The 20,239-nt window shown below is 44.3% G+C and overlaps 1 protein-coding gene across 1 annotated transcript in view; it reads left to right on the plus strand.

The window, feature by feature from the left end:
- The first annotated feature begins 12,410 nt into the window (after nucleotides 1-12,410).
- Nucleotides 12,411-20,239, plus strand: part of MCAM (melanoma cell adhesion molecule) — a 119,768-nt gene continuing 111,939 nt past the window's right edge. The window contains exon 1 of the mRNA XM_077250512.1: nucleotides 12,411-12,498. Within this exon, the coding sequence (XP_077106627.1) occupies nucleotides 12,453-12,498 (46 nt within the window). The 5' untranslated portion in view covers nucleotides 12,411-12,452. The remainder of the gene's footprint in view (nucleotides 12,499-20,239) is intronic.

The following is a 20,239-nucleotide window of genomic DNA, read 5'->3' on the forward strand; positions in this document are numbered from 1 at the left end:
ACCGGTAGACCATGCGGAAAACTTGAAAGCCCACTTCTTCCATGGCCAGACTCCATTACCTCCCAGGAAACTATCAGTCTCTGTTACCTTAATGTCAGCTCAATGACACGCACTTACTTCAAACCTCACTTGGCAATGAATGTTATATTACAAGTGTACAGACACATTCTCACTGAAGTAACTGGACGGTTGTATGCCCCTTCCGGACAGCATGGTGGCACAGCAAATCAGCATCATCAAGCCTTGTCCCCTAAATAGCACAAGGCCTTTCCTAACAGCCAGCCTTTTATACCCCCCTTGCAGCTGTCACCCAATGACTTTCTTATTCCTTTATTTAGTTACAGAATCCCACAGGCAACGACACCATAAACAGCACCACATTACATATGTACATAATGTTAATAGATCGAGGTTGGTGAAGACACCTTTACTTAAAATCCATTTAGGACCCCAAATAAGTTTATTTATTTAATAACTACCTCATGAAAAAGCTATTCTTGATTTTTTGAATTTATTAGATACAAGTACCAAACAAAATGTCCATCAAAGATACCCATAAATGAAGTCTATGTAGCAGAACTGAATATGTCACCGCAAATGAAACATAGAAAAAGATGCTGGATCGAGAACTGAGATATAACATCAATAGTTCAGTCTATACTAAATCTGGCAGCCAGTTTATTACACATAAATCACTGCAATATTACCCTTAGGTCACTACAACTACTTAATCCAAGCAAGTTCCTGTTCTGACAATACTCGCCTGTCCTGGCTCTGGGGCCGGGCCTTATTCCGCTCTCCAATGGCAATCTCCCTTTGTATTGTCCATCCTTGGTCAATTTGGTAACCTGGCAAGCAGCTCTAATGTCATCACCCAAGGTCCTTTAAGGCTGGATCAGGCAAACATGTGTGCTTGAGTATTCAAGAAAGTGTAGCACTTAACTACCTTGTGGTTTTGCAAGAATTAGCCTCATCTATCTCAACACTCTGCTCCAGCCTAATTATCTTCCAAGCAATTCCTGACAGGTTTCCAGAACCAACTTTTATTTCCTGGCTCAAATCTATGAATCCTCTCTCAGCTCTGCTGATTACTTGCTCATTTCTGCTATCAAGATAATTGATTGCATAAACATCACTATTAACCATATCCGCACAGCAAGTTAGTGATTGGATAAACCATATTTCCAATGCATGTACCTGATTGCATATTATGCTATTAACCATTTATCTGCTACAAGCTCCTAATTGCATACTGCTGCTAACCATATCCTGGCTGTAAGTACCAGACTGCATTTGCTGCAAGTTTTGCTTGATCATATGCTGTACTGCATACCCCACTGTCCTAGTCCTCATTGGTCCACACGCTGTCCTTTTCTACTGCATTTGTGCATTTGGTCCATGCTGCGAACCTTAGAGAAACCACCTCACTAAGTGAGCCCATAACATACGATCTGAATTACTATGTTTCATTCTTTGATGCTGATGACTCAGCAGACCTGTTTTCAGCTTGCTTTTAGGTCATCTTCCTCGCTGTGCCTCTTTTAATGTTCCTCGCTGTGCCTCTTTTATAGTTACATTACCCTGAGTTCTCCTATAATGTAATGATGTCATTTAACATATAACATTGTCCCGAGGGGCTCTAAAAGTAATAATGTTTTCTGATACCCCAACTGTCCCACACAGTACGATGCCCCACAGTCTCCCACATAGTATGATGTGTCCATTGCGTTACACACACAGTATGTTGGCCCCCACACTTCCCACATTGTATGATAGCCCCACAGCATTCCACACAGTATGATGTATGCCAAGTTCCAGACGCACAGTATGATTGCTTCTTAGCCCCCACATAGTAAGACGATGGCTCCCAAAGCCCCACACACACACTGTTTGATGGCCCCACAACTTCCCACCCAGTATGATCGCCCCAACTTCCTCTCACACAGTATGATGTATGTCAAGCTCCACACACACAGTATGATGTTCCCCTTAGTATAATCGCTTCTTAGTTCTTAGCCCCCCTTCTTAGCGCTCCCAAAGCCTCCCACACACACTGTTTGATGGCCCCATAACTTCCCACACAGTATGATCGCCCCTACATCCCCTCACACAGTATGATGGCCCCTCACACAATATGATGACCCCTCAGCTCAACACCTGCAGGACCAGTGCTGAACCGAGAGAGGCTGGTCAAGGCAAAGTGAAACCAGGGAAAGGAGTTTTCTGAACCTTGAAAGCACAGTCAAGGCCATCAGTGTCAAAGTCCCAGATAAACCTTTTCACTAATCACTGGACTAAACATCACAGACTATTTTGGGTGCATATTGGCTTTTAAGGCAAATTATTGCTAGATTAAGGCAATCTTACTGTAATTGCTGGAAACTTCTCATAACTGGGATCTCCCAGGCGCTATCACAAGTATTGATTCAGCTCCCTCGGTGCCCCACAGTGACGCAGACCCCAAGAGCCGTGCCCTAAGTGCTTTACTGAACCAGTTCCATAACTATGACAGCTTATAATAACTTATCAATATCTCTCGAGCCTGTAATATTGCACCACTGGTCATTGTGCCGTCAGCACCGCGCTGTGTTACATGAATACTGTACATGTGCCTTACTGCATCCTTTAGCACAGTACAAAGTCCTTACTGAGAAGGAGATTTCTCAGATGCCTGGCTGGAAAAAGCACAGGCTGGAAGAAGAGAGTGGTTATTTAATGGCCTGACACTGCAGAACAATATGCAATGGGGGGATGGGTAGCGGGAAACATTTACTAATTCTTCCTAAGAGATGTAGCCACAAAATAACTTGTCAGCAGCACCACCAAATAATATCAGCAAAATTGTCATGTTAATGCACAAGTTATACAAAACCTTAAGTGGACCTGAGCCCCAGCACTAGTGAAAGAGAAAGATGGTGGCAAGCCTGAGTTACTTCAGTCAGGAAAAACAAGCGACTTTGAATTATTAAAAACCCTCTCCGATCTCAATAAAGGAGTGATTTTTAATCTTATTATATACTGTGTGTTGCAAAGCTTATCAGTCAGTCTCCGGGGCAGGGAATATACTGCTTACAAGCTCTTTCCTACAGAGCTTGTAAGTGCTGCTCTAAGGTTGGCTGGATTGATTCATCCAACAGCGCTCCTTCGATACTGCAAAAGGCTATGCTATGCAGAGAGTGGACAGCTCAGGCCAGAGGCACGACCATGCAGGTGGTCGACCCCAAGTGTAAATCAATCAGAAGTGCACTGGCCATCGGCAAACAGGAAGCTGGGAGATGGGGAAAAATCAACAGATGAGGATAACCCTTTAATCCCATATGAAACATAGATCATAGGGAATTGACATAACTCTAGAGACACACATTTACTTTATTATATCCATGACTCGGCTTAGTTTATTGATGTGAAATCTTTGAAATCTTAGCATTAATTTAACCTCATCGTCTTCATAAATCAGACCCTGCCTTACATTCATCAAGTTAGTAAATTGCTGGATGGAAACTTGAGGAGGAACGGATCCCATTGTTCTCAATAGACTCTTTCCCACCTTTCCAGTGCAACAGTTGTTGTGCCGGACAGGTTCATGTGCAGAATTACAACTTTATTTTATCTGTCTCCTGGTCAGATGACCCAAAAAATTGGTAGAATGGTGAAATAATTTGACGCCATCTGTTGTGTTTTATAATCAGTTTTGGAGTCAAGCTAAAGGCCCTCATACAAAAGTAGAAGTTGTCCAATATCACAGATTTTGATGATGTAATGATTATGGGGTCTCTCAAGTTCCCCCAGTCCAACTGATAATGTCAGAGGAGAGAAGAATTCAGCTGTTGAAATCTTAATGACCAATCCTTTTGTTTTGCAGAAGATAAGCAGCTGCCAAGGGAGGGTGGCAGTGGCTTTCTGTTAGAAAACAGCAAAAGAACACTTTACTCAACGTTCTTATGTGTGGAAGAGATAACTGACACCACATTCAGCTTTTTGGCGGGCAGCTGTCTTATTTACCTGGGAGCCTTAAGACAGGAAGATCGGTCACAGAGGAAAGATGTACTTTAAGGGGCCTTCTATTCCTTTAATGTTGTCTCACTTGATATCTTTAGGAGCTCACCACTTTACAGTCTCCCAGGTCCCGTCTTCATGATTGACGGCTCAGGCTGGCGGCATGGCCGAGCCACTGGATCCAGACGACTTCAGAGCAGCACTTGCAAACTGAGCATGAGCTCCTGTCTAAGAAACTGGTCACCTTGGAGGTGGTCTATAACCCTGGCAATGGGCTGTAACCTAAAGGATTAAAATCCCTCTATTCTTGAGAAAAGAGATGATTTTTAGTAAGGAGGAAATTGCAAAGCTCCTTGTTTTACCAGGCACTTTGCAATTTTACCAATCTAGTAAGGTGAGACAGCGCCTGAGATAGAATGAACACTATAGCGCCAATAAGGCAAAATAAATATCATTATGTACTGCATAAGAACGAGAGGCACAGAACATCCCGTAATGTATTGGCTCAATGGATTCCTTCCTCCGTATCTCACATCCCAGTGTGGAAAAGACGACCACAGATTACGGACTAAATCATTGTGCAAAAATATTCCCAGCGCTTTTCACAGATTCATTACAATTATTAACATGGAAACTGTATCTGACCTTTTATTAATTATTAAATTCTTCATGTAAAAAAACGGATGCCGCACGGACATGCAACATCGGACACACAGATCGCATATAGATGATGCTACAGATGAAAATTTTGTATTTTTTTCTGCATAAAAAATGTATGATATTGCATACGCTTGTCTGAACACGGCCTTTGGTTGAGCATGTCTGCCATGATTCTCACTGGTGTTTTAGAACACGTCCCTCATGCTATCACTTGAGATCTAGGGAAATTGGAGGCCAATGAAACACCTTAACGTTCTGCGATTATGCTCCTCCAACCATCGCTGAGCAGTTTTTGCAGTGTGTTTGGGGGTTGTACTGTAACTCCTGCATATCCGGGGGACACCCACAAGAACTGGTGCTCTGTTCACGTCTTCTAGGTTTTAGCTTTGACCCCTCGTCTCCTTGTCTCTAGTGTAATAACGTGTGTGGAGATAATGTGTAACGTGCTGAGCTGTAATATCAGATGTGGCCCATGGACAACAGTAGTGCAATCTTTTTTAGAATCCTCCTGTCAAGCCGTTCTGTCTGTATCTGGTTTTCGGCATGACAATGCACGTCTTTGCTATAACCCTTTGCTCCTTTCCCCCTAATTGAGCTGGGATACTGTTGGCTGTTACCAGTATGGAGCCTTCTCAGTTCCCTGCTTTGCTGCATAGCCGAACATGGGTGGTTAGGTCTTTGCTCTGCTGCATGACCATCCGCGTGTGCGGTCCCTGGTTGCTGCTGTGGAAGCTGTCCGTGGGTTGTGAGGTAATTTGCAGCTGGTGCATTACTTTCCACATGTGTCAGGGCGTGCAGTCACAGCCAGGTGCCCTGAGCCTCAGTTCCTGCACTGATTGTGCTGTAATGGTTTCTGTTTGTGCTAAGGGCGTGCGCGGCCACACCTCCCCAGCGTTTATTAGGGTTAGTGTGTGTACTTGAAATGCTGTCCCCAGCCAATTGCTGAGGGGTAGCTCCTATATAAAGTTCCCCTGCCCTATGGGCGGGGCCTGAGCCTGAGCCACTCACAAAGCTCCTGAATTTTGCTATGTGTGTTTGTGTTCCTGCACCTCTGCTGTCTATGTTTTGGTACCAAAGTCCTTGCCTTGATTCCTGTTTTGTCCTGTTCTGGTGCCTGTCCTGGAGGCGGTATATCCATGCCTGAATCCTTGATCCTGTACCTGTCCTGTACCTGAACCTGTCTGAACTGTGTCTGCTGTGATTATGTTCCTGGAATCCCTCTGCATCTGGAGCCTCGTACCCAGTGAATTTGAGTCTCTTGTAACCGGTGTTTCTGCTGAGCATCTACTCTGTGCTCTGGATACCAGGCGGCAGGCCCAGCAATCCTGCGGATCTAGCACCATCCTGCTTGAGTTCCTTCCTAGGTCCGATGTCCGGAGCCTGACGACCGCAGTCTGGAACCTGATGACCGCTGTCTGGAGCTTGGAGCCTGATGACTGTGGTGGTGTCTGTAGGTCGTGTCGGATTTCCGGAACCGAACGACTCCTGTCTGATGTCTGCCGGTGACCCTGGGTCCAGATGTCCTGATGTCCTGTCTATACACTGATGTCCTGCCTGTGTCCTGATGACCTCATGTTCCCTGATGTTCTGATGTCGTTCCTGTGTCCAATGTCCTAATGAAACTTATGCCCTGTGCTGCCACGCCAGTGTCTCAGCTGATGACCTGGGCTGCCAAGCCAGTATCCCAGATGTCTATCCGGTATTCCTGATGTCCTGATGCCCTGCCTGTGTCCTGCTGTCCTTCCTGTGTCCGATGTCCTGATGTAACTGATGCCCTGGGCTGCTACGCCAGTGTCCCAGCCAACGACTTGGGCTGCCACGTCCGTGTCCGAGATGTCTATCCGGTATTCCTGATGCCGTACCCGATATCTTTCCTGTGTCCAGAAAAGTTATGTTTTAGGGGGTCTTTCTTTGTTCTAGATTACTATAATATAGTTGGTAGCCTCCCCCTGTCATCCCTGCACCAGTGGCTCACCTTTCATGTACGGTGTCTTATACCATTATTCAATATGTCATGGTGTACCATGAGTGAAATGAAAACAAAATTAAATTAATACTGCTTTTTTTTCCCATTCCTCCCTGACAAAATAATGAATAAAAGTTATATAGAAATTATATGTACCCCAAAATGATGGCAATTAAAATAAATAAAACATCTTGTCCTAGAAAAAAACAACAAGTCCTCATAATCCTGCATTGATGGGAAAATACAAAAGTTATGGTTCTTGGAGTATGACAATGAAAAAAAAGTTAAATTCTTGTTCTCTGTGGCTACATGAGGCCTCATTTACATTTATCTGTGCCATGGAAATCAGTTCACTCGTATATTAGCTGATCACAAAATGGCATCCTGTGTCATCAGACTTTAAAGGGGACACGTCACCAGGTTTTCCCTATATAAAGTACACACAGCACCTTTACCTCCTCTTTTTCATCAGTCTAGTAAGATGTATGGATATCCCAAACCCCTCTGTATAGCACAAAAAAAGACCTTTTATTATACCCTCATACTGTGCGGTCTGGTGTCTCTGGTCTTGATCCAGCACCTCCTCTCTTGTCATAATCGCCGTCCTCCTTCTCTGCTTTATGTGAATGATGCCTCCTACATCATCCACTGTGTCCCCCATTACGCTCCTGTGCAGGCGTACTCCTCTCTGCCCTGCCGGGGGTAGAGCAAAGTACTGTAGTGCACATGCACCGGCTTTACTTCTGGGCCAGCATCACTCTTTGGCCTTTCCCAGCACATATGCATGACATTACTTTGGGCAGAGAGAAGTGCGCCTGCTTAGGAGCACAATTGGGAGACCCTGTGTGGACGATATAGGACAAGTCATCAGAGGTGTATCTGGGTGGGGCAGCCGGGGCATGTGCTCTGGGCACAGCCAGAAGGGGGCGCAGTCGGGCCGCCTATTGCGGCGATCTGCAGTGTCTCCTCCAGCGGCTGCAATCTGCCACCCCCAGACTGGGATTCTCTGTTCAACTGACAGCTGACACAGAGGAGCTGCAGTGAGCCGGCTCCCAGGGATCAATTGTACTCACGTCTTACAATTCAAGCTCTGACCGCTGGGTCACAGAGACGTCAGCAGCGTGATCAGGTCCTGTGATCACGATGCTTACGTCACTCGCCTGTGCTTCAGAGGGACACATTGGTGGTAAGTGCTCCAATGTGAAGACAAGTGCACAGGGGGGATTTAGTGTGGGAATGGGAGATTTGGAGTGAGGATGGGGGGATTTCATTTGAGTGGGGATGGGGGGATTTAATGTGTGTGGGGATATTTGGAATGGGGATTGGGGATTTAATGTGTGTGGGGAGATTTGGAGTAGTGATGAAGGATTTAATGTGGGGGGGATTTGAGGACACAAAATGAGGAGCTAAGGGGAAGATGCAGGGCATGTATGAGGAGACAGTATGGGGCATGTATAAGAAAACAGCATGGGGGAATGGGTGGCATGGATGAGGAAACAGAATGGGGGGCATGTAACAGCAAACAGTATGGTTGGATGAGTGCAGACACAGTATGGTGAGTGGGGGGATGGGTGCAAACAGTATGGGGAGAAAATGGGGGAATGTATGCGGACACAGTATGAGTAGCGATGAGAAAAATGTATGTGGACACAGTATGGAGAGTAAGGGTGATGGGATCTTTGCAGACACAGTATGGGGAGTCAGGAGTATGTGTGATCAGGCAGTATAAAGAGTGAGGGGGTAAATAGATGAGGAGACAGTATGGTGAACAGGGAGATGTGAGAGGAGACAGTATGGGGGGAAAATAAGTGGGTACAGAATAGAGACTGAGTAGTGCGGGCGTAGCATGGGGGAACGGTGTAAGGGTACAGCCAGGAGGGGACAGTATACCAAGGTGGGGGAGTGTGATGAGAGGGTACAGTATAGAGACTGGACCCTATAGGGAGGACACAGTGTGAGAGGACAGTGTGAAGAGGGGACCTAGTATGGAAAGGAGAAGGAAGTGTGGAGGGCATGTATCATAAGAAGGACAGTATGGGGGTCATATTTTGTGCAGACAATATAGTGAGGGGCAATTATTTATTCATGGGCTCAGCACACTGCAGATTTTTTAAATTCAGGAGCATTATAATCAAACTGCTATCTTTAAGGGCATCATGTGGAGATTTGCTGTGGAAGACCGGAGAAGATGGAAGTCTGCAGAGATGTGCTGTGGATGAAAAAACTCATCATGGGGTCTTGACAAGATGAAGAAAAGAAAGAGAACGACTCCAGAGACAACATCATCTATCAGGTACCTGGATGTAAATATTATTTGTGATACTCACAAATTCTCATGTTTTTATGTATGACTGCAGACTTCTGACTTCTCACAGTGCGCATTGCACGCTGTCAGGATTCTCTCGTGCTGGCGATTTACATACATGTGGTCACATGCTGACTAGACATGTGTGGCCTCACTAAATGAAAATAAACTGTGTGAGGCCGGACACGTCTAGTCAGAATGTGGCCAGAAGTATACAGGTCCTTCTCAAAAAATTAGCATATAGTGTTAAATTTCATTATTTACCATAATGTAATGATTACAATTAAACTTTCATATATTATAGATTCATTATCCACCAACTGAAATTTGTCAGGTCTTTTATTGTTTTAATACTGATGATTTTGGCCTACAACTCCTGATAACCCAAAAAACCTGTCTCAATAAATTAGCATATCAAGAAAAGGTTCTCTAAACGACCTATTACCCTAATCTTCTGAATCAACTAATTAACTCTAAACACATGCAAAAGATACCTGAGGCTTTTAAAAACTCCCTGCCTGGTTCATTACTCAAAACCCCCATCATGGGTAAGACTAGCGACCTGACAGATGTCAAGAAGGCCATCATTGACACCCTCAAGCAAGAGGGTAAGACCCAGAAAGAAATTTCTCAACAAATAGGCTGTTCCCAGAGTGCTGTATCAAGGCACCTCAATGGTAAGTCTGTTGGAAGGAAACAATGTGGCAGAAAACGCTGTACAACGAGAAGAGGTGACCGGACCCTGAGGAAGATTGTGGAGAAGGACCGATTCCAGACCTTGGGGAACCTGAGGAAGCAGTGGACTGAGTCTGGTGTGGAAACATCCAGAGCCACCGTGCACAGGCGTGTGCAGGAAATGGGCTACAGGTGCCGCATTCCCCAGGTAAAGCCACTTTTGAACCATAAACAGCGGCAGAAGCGCCTGACCTGGGCTACAGAGAAGCAGCACTGGACTGTTGCTAAGTGGTCCCAAGTACTTTTTTCTGATGAAAGCAAATTTTGCATGTCATTCGGAAATCAAGGTGCCAGAGTCTGGAGGAAGACTGGGGAGAAGGAAATGCCAAAATGCCTGAAGTCCAGTATCAAGTTCCCAGTCAGTGATGGTGTGGGGTGCCATGTCAGCTGCTGGTGTTGGTCCACTGTGTTTCATCAAGGGCAGGGTCAATGCAGCTAGCTATCAGGAGATTTTGGAGCACTTCATGCTTCCTGGCACCTGCTCACAGTGCCAAAACCACTGGTAAATGGTTTACTGACCATGGTATTACTGTGCTCAATTGGCCTGCCAACTCTCCTGACCTGAACCCCATAGAGAATCTGTGGGATATTGTGAAGAGAAAGTTGAGAGACGCAAGACCCAACACTCTGGATGAGATTAAGGCCGCTATTGAAGCATCCTGGGCCTCCATAACATCTCAGCAGTGTCACAGGCTGATTGCCTCCATGCCACGCCGCATTGAAGCAGTCATTTCTGCCAAAGGATTCCCGACCAAGTATTGAGTGCATAACTGAACATTATTATTTGATGGTTTTTTTGTTTGTTATTAAAAAACACTTTTATTTGATTGGACGGTTGAAATATGCTAATTTATTGAGACAGGTTTTTTGGGTTATCAGGAGTTGTAGGCCAAAATCATCAGTATTAAAACAATAAAAGACCTGACAAATTTCAGTTGGTGGATAATGAATCTATAATATATGAAAGTTTAATTGTAATCATTACATTATGGTAAATAATGAAATTTAACACTATATGCTAATTTTTTGAGAAGGACCTGTACAAATCGCATGCTTGTGATGACATGACTGTCCACCAGCAAGGAAGAATCCTAAAAGTGTGCAGGTTCCAGTAGTCATCACATGGATACTTCACTCATGTGATTTTCATACTTATGGTCCTGTGACAATGAGCTTTTCTTCCTGCTTCTCTCAGTTTTTCACTGAACATTGAGAGCATTAGGCCAGGAGTCACACTACCGTAGAATATGGACGAGTGTTATGCGAGAAAACATCGCATAGCACTCGGACCAGTGTTAATCTATGGGGCAGCTCACATCACCGTATTTTTTCTCGAGCGTATTCGACGTGCGTTTAAAGTCGCAGCATGCTGCAATTTTACTCGTATATCGTCCGAGACTCGCCAATACAAGTCTATGGGTGTGAGAAAAACTCAGACATCACATGGACCATCCGTGTGACGTGTGAGAAATACCCACACATTTTCCTCATTTCAGTCCATTGAGCCATTAAATTCAATGAGGAAAATCAGTGAGAAATATAAAAGCCATACGCATGTCATACGGATACATGGGTGCGAGAATATCGCATCATCGCATTACAAACACATTACACACAGATGACCATATGGAGAACACTCGTGCGACTCTCGGCAGGGAGACTCGGGACGATTTTTCATACGGCAAGTGTGATGCCGGCCTAAGTGTGCAAATCGCATTTGTACTGGAGGGGGGCGCCAAAATGAATTCTTGCCCCGGGTGCCAGAAAACCTAGATACACCTCTACATGTCATCTACATGAAACAGGGAAGAATGATGGCGATTGTGGGAAAAGAGGAGGTGCCGGATCAGGACCAGAGGCGCATCGGACCGGACCACACAGTCTGATAATAAAAGGTCTTTTTTGTGCTATGCAGAGGGGATTGCGGACATACATACAGCTGGCTGTAAAAGAGGTTGGGAAGGTGTTGGCCGTACTCTATATTGGGAGAACCCGGTAACAGGCTCCTTTTAAGATCTGGCTCTTATAGGGTCCAAGGCCAGAACTGATGCTGCAGACGAGTGTGAACGATCCCATAGTCAATTATGGGATCATTTCTTCCATCACTGTCACTGCCACGTTGGATAAAAAGGATAACGGACAGCTGCACCATCAAAACTATAACCTGTCAGTGTTCTGTGTACAGCACCAAGAGAACAACGATGTGATCTATAAAACAAAGAGGTCTAGGAATCCGCCTATACCCCAGCGGCCTGATGTGTTAGGCGAAGTCCAACTACTGCGTTTGTTTTGTTGCAAATAATAAAGCTTTAACTCCTTGATTCTAGACCAAAAATAAGTGCACTCATGGCAAATTTACCTATGACTTCCATGGTATTTTTTGATACGGGACAAACTAAAAATATTTGATTTTTTCTTGCAACATCAGTTTTGTGGAAAAATGTTGGTACAATTAATGAAAACCGATGATAATCTAAAGGCTGGAAAACAAAATTCATTGAATATTATATGGTGGTATAATAAATATTCGCTAAAATGCCGGATCAACAGCAAAATTGCAGAAAAAAATGGATCGACCATCTCTAGAAGTTCACGAAATTGTAGCCTTTAAAGCCCCCTCTGTCCCTGCCAGCAGCACCTGGAGCCCTGAGCTGCAGTAGTCAGGACTGCTTGTGTGGTGGGGTCTGTGCTGTATGTCCGCCCCCTCTCTGCCTCTCCCACCTGACGTCAGTCTCTGCTCTCAGTGTTCTTCAGCTTCTGCAGGCTGCTGTGTACAGTGACTACAGGACCATGGATATACTGATCCTGCTCTCCCTGTGCCTGCTCAGCTGCAGAGGTAAATGGCTGCGGGGTGCCCTATATGTGTGTTCTGCATGTATGAGGCTTCACGTCTGCATCCACTGACCGTATATATATATATATATATTTTATTCGCATGCATATATGGTTATTGTATATGGTTATTGCCTGAGTCGCCGCTGCGTTTGGCTGTGTACGTGTGATCATGAAGGGATCATTGACTGTTATTGGTGCTGGAAACTTTATGACGCTTATTATCGCTAAAAATTACCATGAAAAAAAATTTGCTAAATTATAATTAAAGCTCAAAACTGTAAACCTGCTGTAGTATATGCATATGAGTAATGGCAGTGCACAGCACTGGGTGAGGTCTCCAAGCTGAGGTTTCATCCAGCAATTTCTGATATCATCCCATCACCATAATCGCAGCATGTAAACGAGCAAAATGACGGAAGCTGACAAACCGCAAAACAACCTGAAAAAAAAAAAATAGTGTCACTAATATTATTGAATTTGTATGGATAGACAGTAGCAATTCAATTATCCATTATGGAGAATAGAATGGATTTATTTTGCTACTAAGAAACTTCAAACATGAAATTTCAAACTAAATTTCTATTTAATTTCCTGGTGTGAATGGGCGGCTGAGATGATGGATTACCTGGGGACAAGCCCAATGTGTGGAGTCTTACAGGATCACTCCATCAGCATCACTACAAGCTTCCTGCCACAACAATCAGGAGCTGCATAGGGTTCTCTTAAAGAGAAAGTGCACCTGTAAGTCACTTTGCCTCTGGCTCTTCCATGTTATATTCTTTGTCTACTGTTTGCTTAGAATTTGTATGGCTGAGCTGTATACATGAGCTTTGGTGGAGAAGATGTGACGTGATGTTTTGCCTTATTTAGTAAAATCTACAAAGGTCTCATTCTAAACAATGAAAGCTCCTCGGCTGCAGAACATGTGCATCAGGGTTATTCCTAAGCCTGGCGTGTGGAATGTCATATATGTCTCCCGTGTCACTGGTGGTGTGCATTGCACTTAGTGGGTGTGTATGGGAGATGCTGAGCATGAATGTAACAGGGTTATTTTAGTGGTTGTGGTGATGTACGGCCGCCCCTCCCAAATTCTATTCTATGGCCTCTCAGTGCATGCACACTATGTAGATTGTCTCACATTGACATTTACTCATATTAACCAGAAAACTCCAAATGCATCTCCCCATTCTTCCAAAGAATAGCCCTCACCCCTGTAACCTCTCTGACGTCATCCCTTCCGAAGCCGCCTTCCCTCCCCTTTCCTTACAAATGTGCTAAACAATAGATGCTTGTGGAACCTCCATAATGCAGTTATTTACATGGTATGTTTTACCATTCATTTACTGGCAGGGGAAATTACACATGGGAGTCTCATCCCTCTGCACATAATGGAAATGGAATTCCAATTATCGGTGATTTGTTCTTGTAGCCATCTTGGTAGAACCAGTCCAAGTCAACTGCATATTCAGTAGGGCCATGTGTATTTTACCGGACCTGTATCCAAAATATGATGATGTTCACATACCCATGTCTATGCATTATGTATCAGTGTGTGACTTACTGAAGTCATTCATAGAACAATAGTCTAATATCATGCATTGTGCCCTTTATTACTATTTCTATATACAGTATGTAGTGTATACAGTACAGTATAGTGTTGTCACTCCCTGCAGCCACCACATATAGTACATTTTAGAAAAGTCAAGATATGATCCATGCAAAATATGTCATGAATATCAAAACTGTTTAATTCTCTTTAGAAAGAGAATCATATAGGGGGTTGGCTCTCAGGACCCCCACTGATCAGCTATTTGGAAATGGAGCGCAGACAGATAAATCTGCAGTACCATTTGCTGCCACTACACAATGAATGGCGCTATGACGGTTCCGAAGTGTTGCAAGTCTTTTAGTCAACTGATTATGCTGAGAGTTGGATTCACAATTTATTTATTTATTATGCTGTGGTTATATAGCACTTTCATATTCCATAGCGCTTTACATACCTTTTTGATCACTGTTCCCATTGGGGCTCACTATCTAGAGTCCCTCTCAGTATGTCTTTGGAGTGTGGGAGGAAACCGGAGAACCAGGAGGAAACCCACGAGAACAAGGGGAGAACATACAAACACCTTGCAGATGTTGTCCTTGGTGTGGATTTGAACCCAGGACCCCAGCTAACCACTGAGGCACCATGCACGATGAGCTGATATTGTTGAGCTTTACTATCTATTGGAAAGCCATTTAATGTAGATGGTGAGTTTCATGTAATTAATCCATGGATGTAGCTGTACGTGGCATAGAGGGGGTTCTTGTGCTCAAGAGGCCCAACTGACTCTATGTCCCATAGGAAAGCATCAGTATTATTAATGCCTCGTGGATCTTTGGGAGAGGACTCTATTACAGAATTCGCATTCATGCCCCAGGAACTTTAAGTTATTCTTCCGCATTATACGATATCACTAGAGCTGTTAGAGGAGATTTACACATTAAAAAGAATCCAGTAGTGGATGCATTGTGTGGTGTCCGTCCTGCTAGAGCTGAACGTAGAATTGAGCAGTGCAAAAGTTCATTTCATCCGATGAATAAGTGAGTTGCTCATGGTTGGCTGCCTGTCTACACAGCAAGGTAATCATGAAATGAGCATTTTTAACCATGCTCGTTCACGATTATCTTGCAGGGTAAATGCCCCTTACAGCTCAGAATGGGGAACATTTGGAAACCGCAATATTGTTTGATTAGAATGTTGTGGCTACATGTAAATGTTGAGTACTGTACAAATTTTATCTATGGAAGACAAGATGTGATAAAGTGACTTCTGCTCGTAAAAGATACGGCCATTGTAATATGAATAAAAGTTTTTATAGATTTCCGCTGCCTGCTGAGTCACATATTGTGAACTCACATTGAACATGCAGTCTTATCTTTGGACAGTTTATTATAGATCCGGAGCATGCTGAGAACACTTATATATAGTTTTATAAAGAAAAGATTCAGAATAACAAGTAATTTATTGTTTTATATTTCCACTTTTTTTTTTTAAGATAAGGAGTCCAGTAGCAGTTCTACTCGATGACTGATAGTCTTCCCTATTTGGCTGTTCCTAGAGACCTAGGTGTCAGTCACTAAGTAGGGCCGCCTACCGGACTCAGCATAGAAAGAATTGGGATGAAAATGAAAGAATACTGATTCACAAATTTATATATTTATTTATATATATATATATATATATATATATATATATATATATTTACATAAACTCAACCAAATCAGCTGATATTGGAGGGATCTGCAAACCAAGAAATTTATATGTGGGCCTGTGCCTTCTGATGCTTACTAACAGATGCTGACAGGTGAAATAATTACCAGGCAGCTGGAATTCAAATGTCTGAATCTTTTTTCTCTGTGGGAGATGAGTCATTGCCAGAAGTGTCTGTGGGAGATAAGTTATTACCAGAAGTGTCAGTGGGGGACAAGTCACTGCCAGAAGTGTCTGTGGGAGATAAGTTATTACCAGAAGTGTCAGTGGGGGATAAGTCACTGCCAGAAGTGTCTGTGGGAGATAAGTCATTGCCAGAAGTGTCTGTGGGAGATAAGTGATTACCAGAAATGTCTGTGGGAGATAAGTCACTGCCAGAAGTGTCTGTGGGAGATATGTCATTGCCAGAAGTGTCTGAGGGAGATAAGTCATTACCCAAAGTGTCTGTGGAAGATAAGTCATTACCCAAAGTGTCTGTGGGAGATAAGTCATTGCCAGAAGTGTCTGTGGGAGATAAGTCATTACCAGAAGTGTCAGTGGGGGATAAGTCACTGCCAGAAGTGTCTGTGGGAGATAAGTCACTGCCAGAAGTGTCTGTGGGAGATAAGTCATTGCCAGAAGTGTCTGTGGGAGATAAGTGATTACCAGAAATGTCTGTGGGAGATAAGTCATTGCCAGAAGTGTCTGTGTGAGATAAGTCACTGCCAGAAGTGTCTGTGGGAGATATGTCATTGCCAGAAGTGTCTGAGGGAGATAAGTCATTACCCAAAGTGTCTGTGGGAGATAAGTCATTACCCAAAGTGTCTGTGGGAGATAAGTCATTGCCAGAAGTGTCTGTGGGAGATAAGTTATTACCAGAAGTGTCAGTGGGGGATAAGTCACTGCCAGAAGTGTCTGTGGGAGATAAGTCACTGCCAGAAGTGTCTGTGGGAGATAAGTCATTGCCAGAAGTGTCTGTGGGAGACAAGTGATTACCAGAAATGTCTGTGGGAGATAAGTCATTGCCAGAAGTGTCTGTGTGAGATAAGTCACTGCCAGAAGTGTCTGTGGGTGATAAGTCATTGCCAGAAGTGTCTGTGGGAGATAAGTGATTACCAGAAATGTCTGTGGGAGATAAGTCATTGCCAGAAGTGTCTGTGTGAGATAAGTCACTGCCAGAAGTGTCTGTGGGAGATATGTCATTGCCAGAAGTGTCTGAGGGAGATAAGTCATTACCCAAAGTGTCTGTGGGAGATAAGTCATTACCCAAAGTGTCTGTGGGAGATAAGTCATTGCCAGAAGTGTCTGTGGGAGATAAGTTATTACCAGAAGTGTCAGTGGGGGATAAGTCACTGCCAGAAGTGTCTGTGGGAGATAAGTCACTGCCAGAAGTGTCTGTGGGAGATAAGTCATTGCCAGAAGTGTCTGTGGGAGACAAGTGATTACCAGAAATGTCTGTGGGAGATAAGTCATTGCCAGAAGTGTCTGTGTGAGATAAGTCACTGCCAGAAGTGTCTGTGGGAGATATGTCATTGCCAGAAGTGTCTGAGGGAGATAAGTCATTACCCAAAGTGTCTGTGGGAGATAAGTCGTTACCCAAAGTGTCTGTGGGAGATAAGTCATTGCCAGAAGTGTCTGTGGGAGATAAGTCATTACCAGAAATGTCTGTGGGAGATAAGTCATTGCTACAAGTGTCTGTGGGAGATAAGGCACTGCCAGAAGTGTCTGTGGGAGATAAGTCATTACCAGAAGTGTCAGTGGGGGATAAGTCACTGCCAGAAGTGTCTGTGGGAGATAAGTCACTGCCAGAAGTGTCTGTGGGAGATAAGTCATTGCCAGAAGTGTCTGTGGGAGATAAGTCATTACCATAAATGTCTGTGGGAGATAAGTCTTTGCTAGAGGTGTCAGTGGGGGATAAGTCACTGCCAGAAGTTTCTGTGGGAGATAAGTCACTGCCAGAAGTGTCTGTGGGAGATAAGTCACTGCCAGAAGTGTCTGTGGGAGATAAGTCATTACCAGAAATGTCTGTGGGAGATAAGTCATTACCAGAAATGTCTGTGGGAGATAAGACATAGCTAGACGTGTCTGTGGGAGATAAGGCACTGCCAGAAGTGTCCGTGGGAGATAAGTCATTACCAGAAATGTCTGTGGGAGATAAGTCATAGCTAGACGTGTCTGTGGGAGATAAGGCACTGCCAGAAGTGTCTGTGGGAGATAAGTCATTACCAGAAATGTCTGTGGGAGATAAGTCATTGCCAGAAGTGTCTGTGGGAGATAAGTCATTACCAGATATGTCTGTGGGAGATAAGTCATTGCTACAAGTGTCTGTGGGAGATAAGGCACTGCCAGAAGTGTCTGTGGGAGATAAGTCACTGCCAGAAGTGTCTGAGGGAGATAAGTCACTGCCAGAAGTGTCTGTGGGAGATAAGTCATTGCCAGAAGTGTCTGTAGGAGATAAGTCATTATCAGACATGTCTGTGGGAGATAAGTCATTGCTAGAAGTGTCTGTGGGATATAAGGCACTGCCAGAAGTGTCTGTGGGAGATAAGTCATTGCCAGAAGTGTCTGTGGGAGATAAGTCACTGCCAGAAGTGTCTGTGGGAGATAAGTCATTACCAGAAATGTCTGTGGGAGATAAGTCATTGCTACAAGTGTCTGTGGGATATAAGGCACTGCCAGAAGTGTCTGTGGGAGATAAGTCATTGCCAGAAGTGTCTGTGGGAGATAAGTCACTGCCAGAAGTGTCTGTGGGAGATAAGTCATTACCAGAAATGTCTGTGGGAGATAAGTCATTGCTACAAGTGTCTGTGGGAGATAAGGCACTGCCAGAAGTGTGTGTGGGAGATAAGTCATTGCCAGAAGTGTCTGTGGGAGATAAGTCACTGCCAGAAGTGTCTGAGGGAGATAAGTCACTGCCAGAAGTGTCTGTGGGAGATAAGTCATTGCCAGAAGTGTCTGTAGGAAATAAGTCATTATCAGACATGTCTGTGGGAGATAAGTCATTGCTAGAAGTGTCTGTGGGATATAAGGCACTGCCAGAAGTGTCTGTGGGAGATAAGTCATTGCCAGAAGTGTCTGTGGGAGATAAGTCACTGCCAGAAGTGTCTGTGGGAGATAAGTCATTACCAGAAATGTCTGTGGGAGATAACTCATTACCAGAAATGTCTGTGGGAGATAAGTCATAGCTAGACGTGTCTGTGGGAGATAAGGCACTGCCAGAAGTGTCCGTGAGAGATAAGTCATTACCAGAAATGTCTGTGGGAGATAAGTCATAGCTAGACTTGTCTGTGGGAGATAAGGCACTGCCAGAAGTGTCTGTGGGAGATAAGTCATTACCAGAAATGTCTGTGGGAGATAAGTCATTGCTACAAGTGTCTGTGGCAGATAAGGCACTGCCAGAAGTGTCTGTGGGAGATAAGTCACTGCCAGAAGTGTCTGTGGGAGATAAGTCACTGCCAGAAGTGTCTGAGGGAGATAAGTCACTGCCAGAAGTGTCTGTGGGAGATAAGTCATTGCCAGAAGTGTCTGTAGGAGATAAGTCATTATCAGACATGTCTGTGGGAGATAAGTCATTGCTAGAAGTGTCTGTGGGATATAAGGCACTGCCAGAAGTGTCTGTGGGAGATAAGTCATTGCCAGAAGTGTCTGTGGGAGATAAGTCACTGCCAGAAGTGTCTGTGGGAGATAAGTCATTACCAGAAATGTCTGTGGGAGATAAGTCATTACCAGAAATGTCTGTGGGAGATAAGTCATAGCTAGACGTGTCTGTGGGAGATAAGGCACTGCCAGAAGTGTCCGTGGGAGATAAGTCATTACCAGAAATGTCTGTGGGAGATAAGTCATAGCTAGACGTGTCTGTGGGAGATAAGGCACTGCCAGAAGTGTCTGTGGGAGATAAGTCATTACCAGAAATGTCTGTGGGAGATAAGTTATTACCAGAAGTGTCAGTGGGGGACAAGTCACTGCCAGAAGTGTCTGTGGGAGATAAGTTATTACCAGAAGTGTCAGTGGGGGACAAGTCACTGCCAGAAGTGTCTGTGGGAGATAAGTTATTACCAGAAGTGTCAGTGGGGGATGAGTCACTGCCAGAAGTGTCTGTGGGAGATAAGTCATTGCCAGAAGTGTCTGTGGGAGATAAGTGATTACCAGAAATGTCTGTGGGAGAAAAGTCATTGCCAGAAGTGTCTGTCTGAGATAAGTCACTGCCAGAAGTGTCTGTGGGAGATAAGTCATTGCCAGAAGTGTCTGTGGGAGATAAGTGATTACCAGAAATGTCTGTGGGAGATAAGTCACTGCCAGAAGTGTCTGTGGGAGATAAGTCATTGCCAGAAGTGTCTGTGGGAGATAAGTCATTACCAGAAGTGTCAGTGGGGGATAAGTCACTGCCAGAAGTGTCTGTGGGAGATAAGTCACTGCCAGAAGTGTCTGTGGGAGATAAGTCATTGCCAGAAGTGTCTGTGGGAGATAAGTGATTACCAGAAATGTCTGTGGGAGATAAGTCATTGCC

The sequence above is a fragment of the Ranitomeya variabilis genome, chromosome 4 (genome assembly GCF_051348905.1).
Source record: "Ranitomeya variabilis isolate aRanVar5 chromosome 4, aRanVar5.hap1, whole genome shotgun sequence".
Classification (NCBI taxonomy): Eukaryota; Metazoa; Chordata; class Amphibia; order Anura; family Dendrobatidae; genus Ranitomeya; species Ranitomeya variabilis.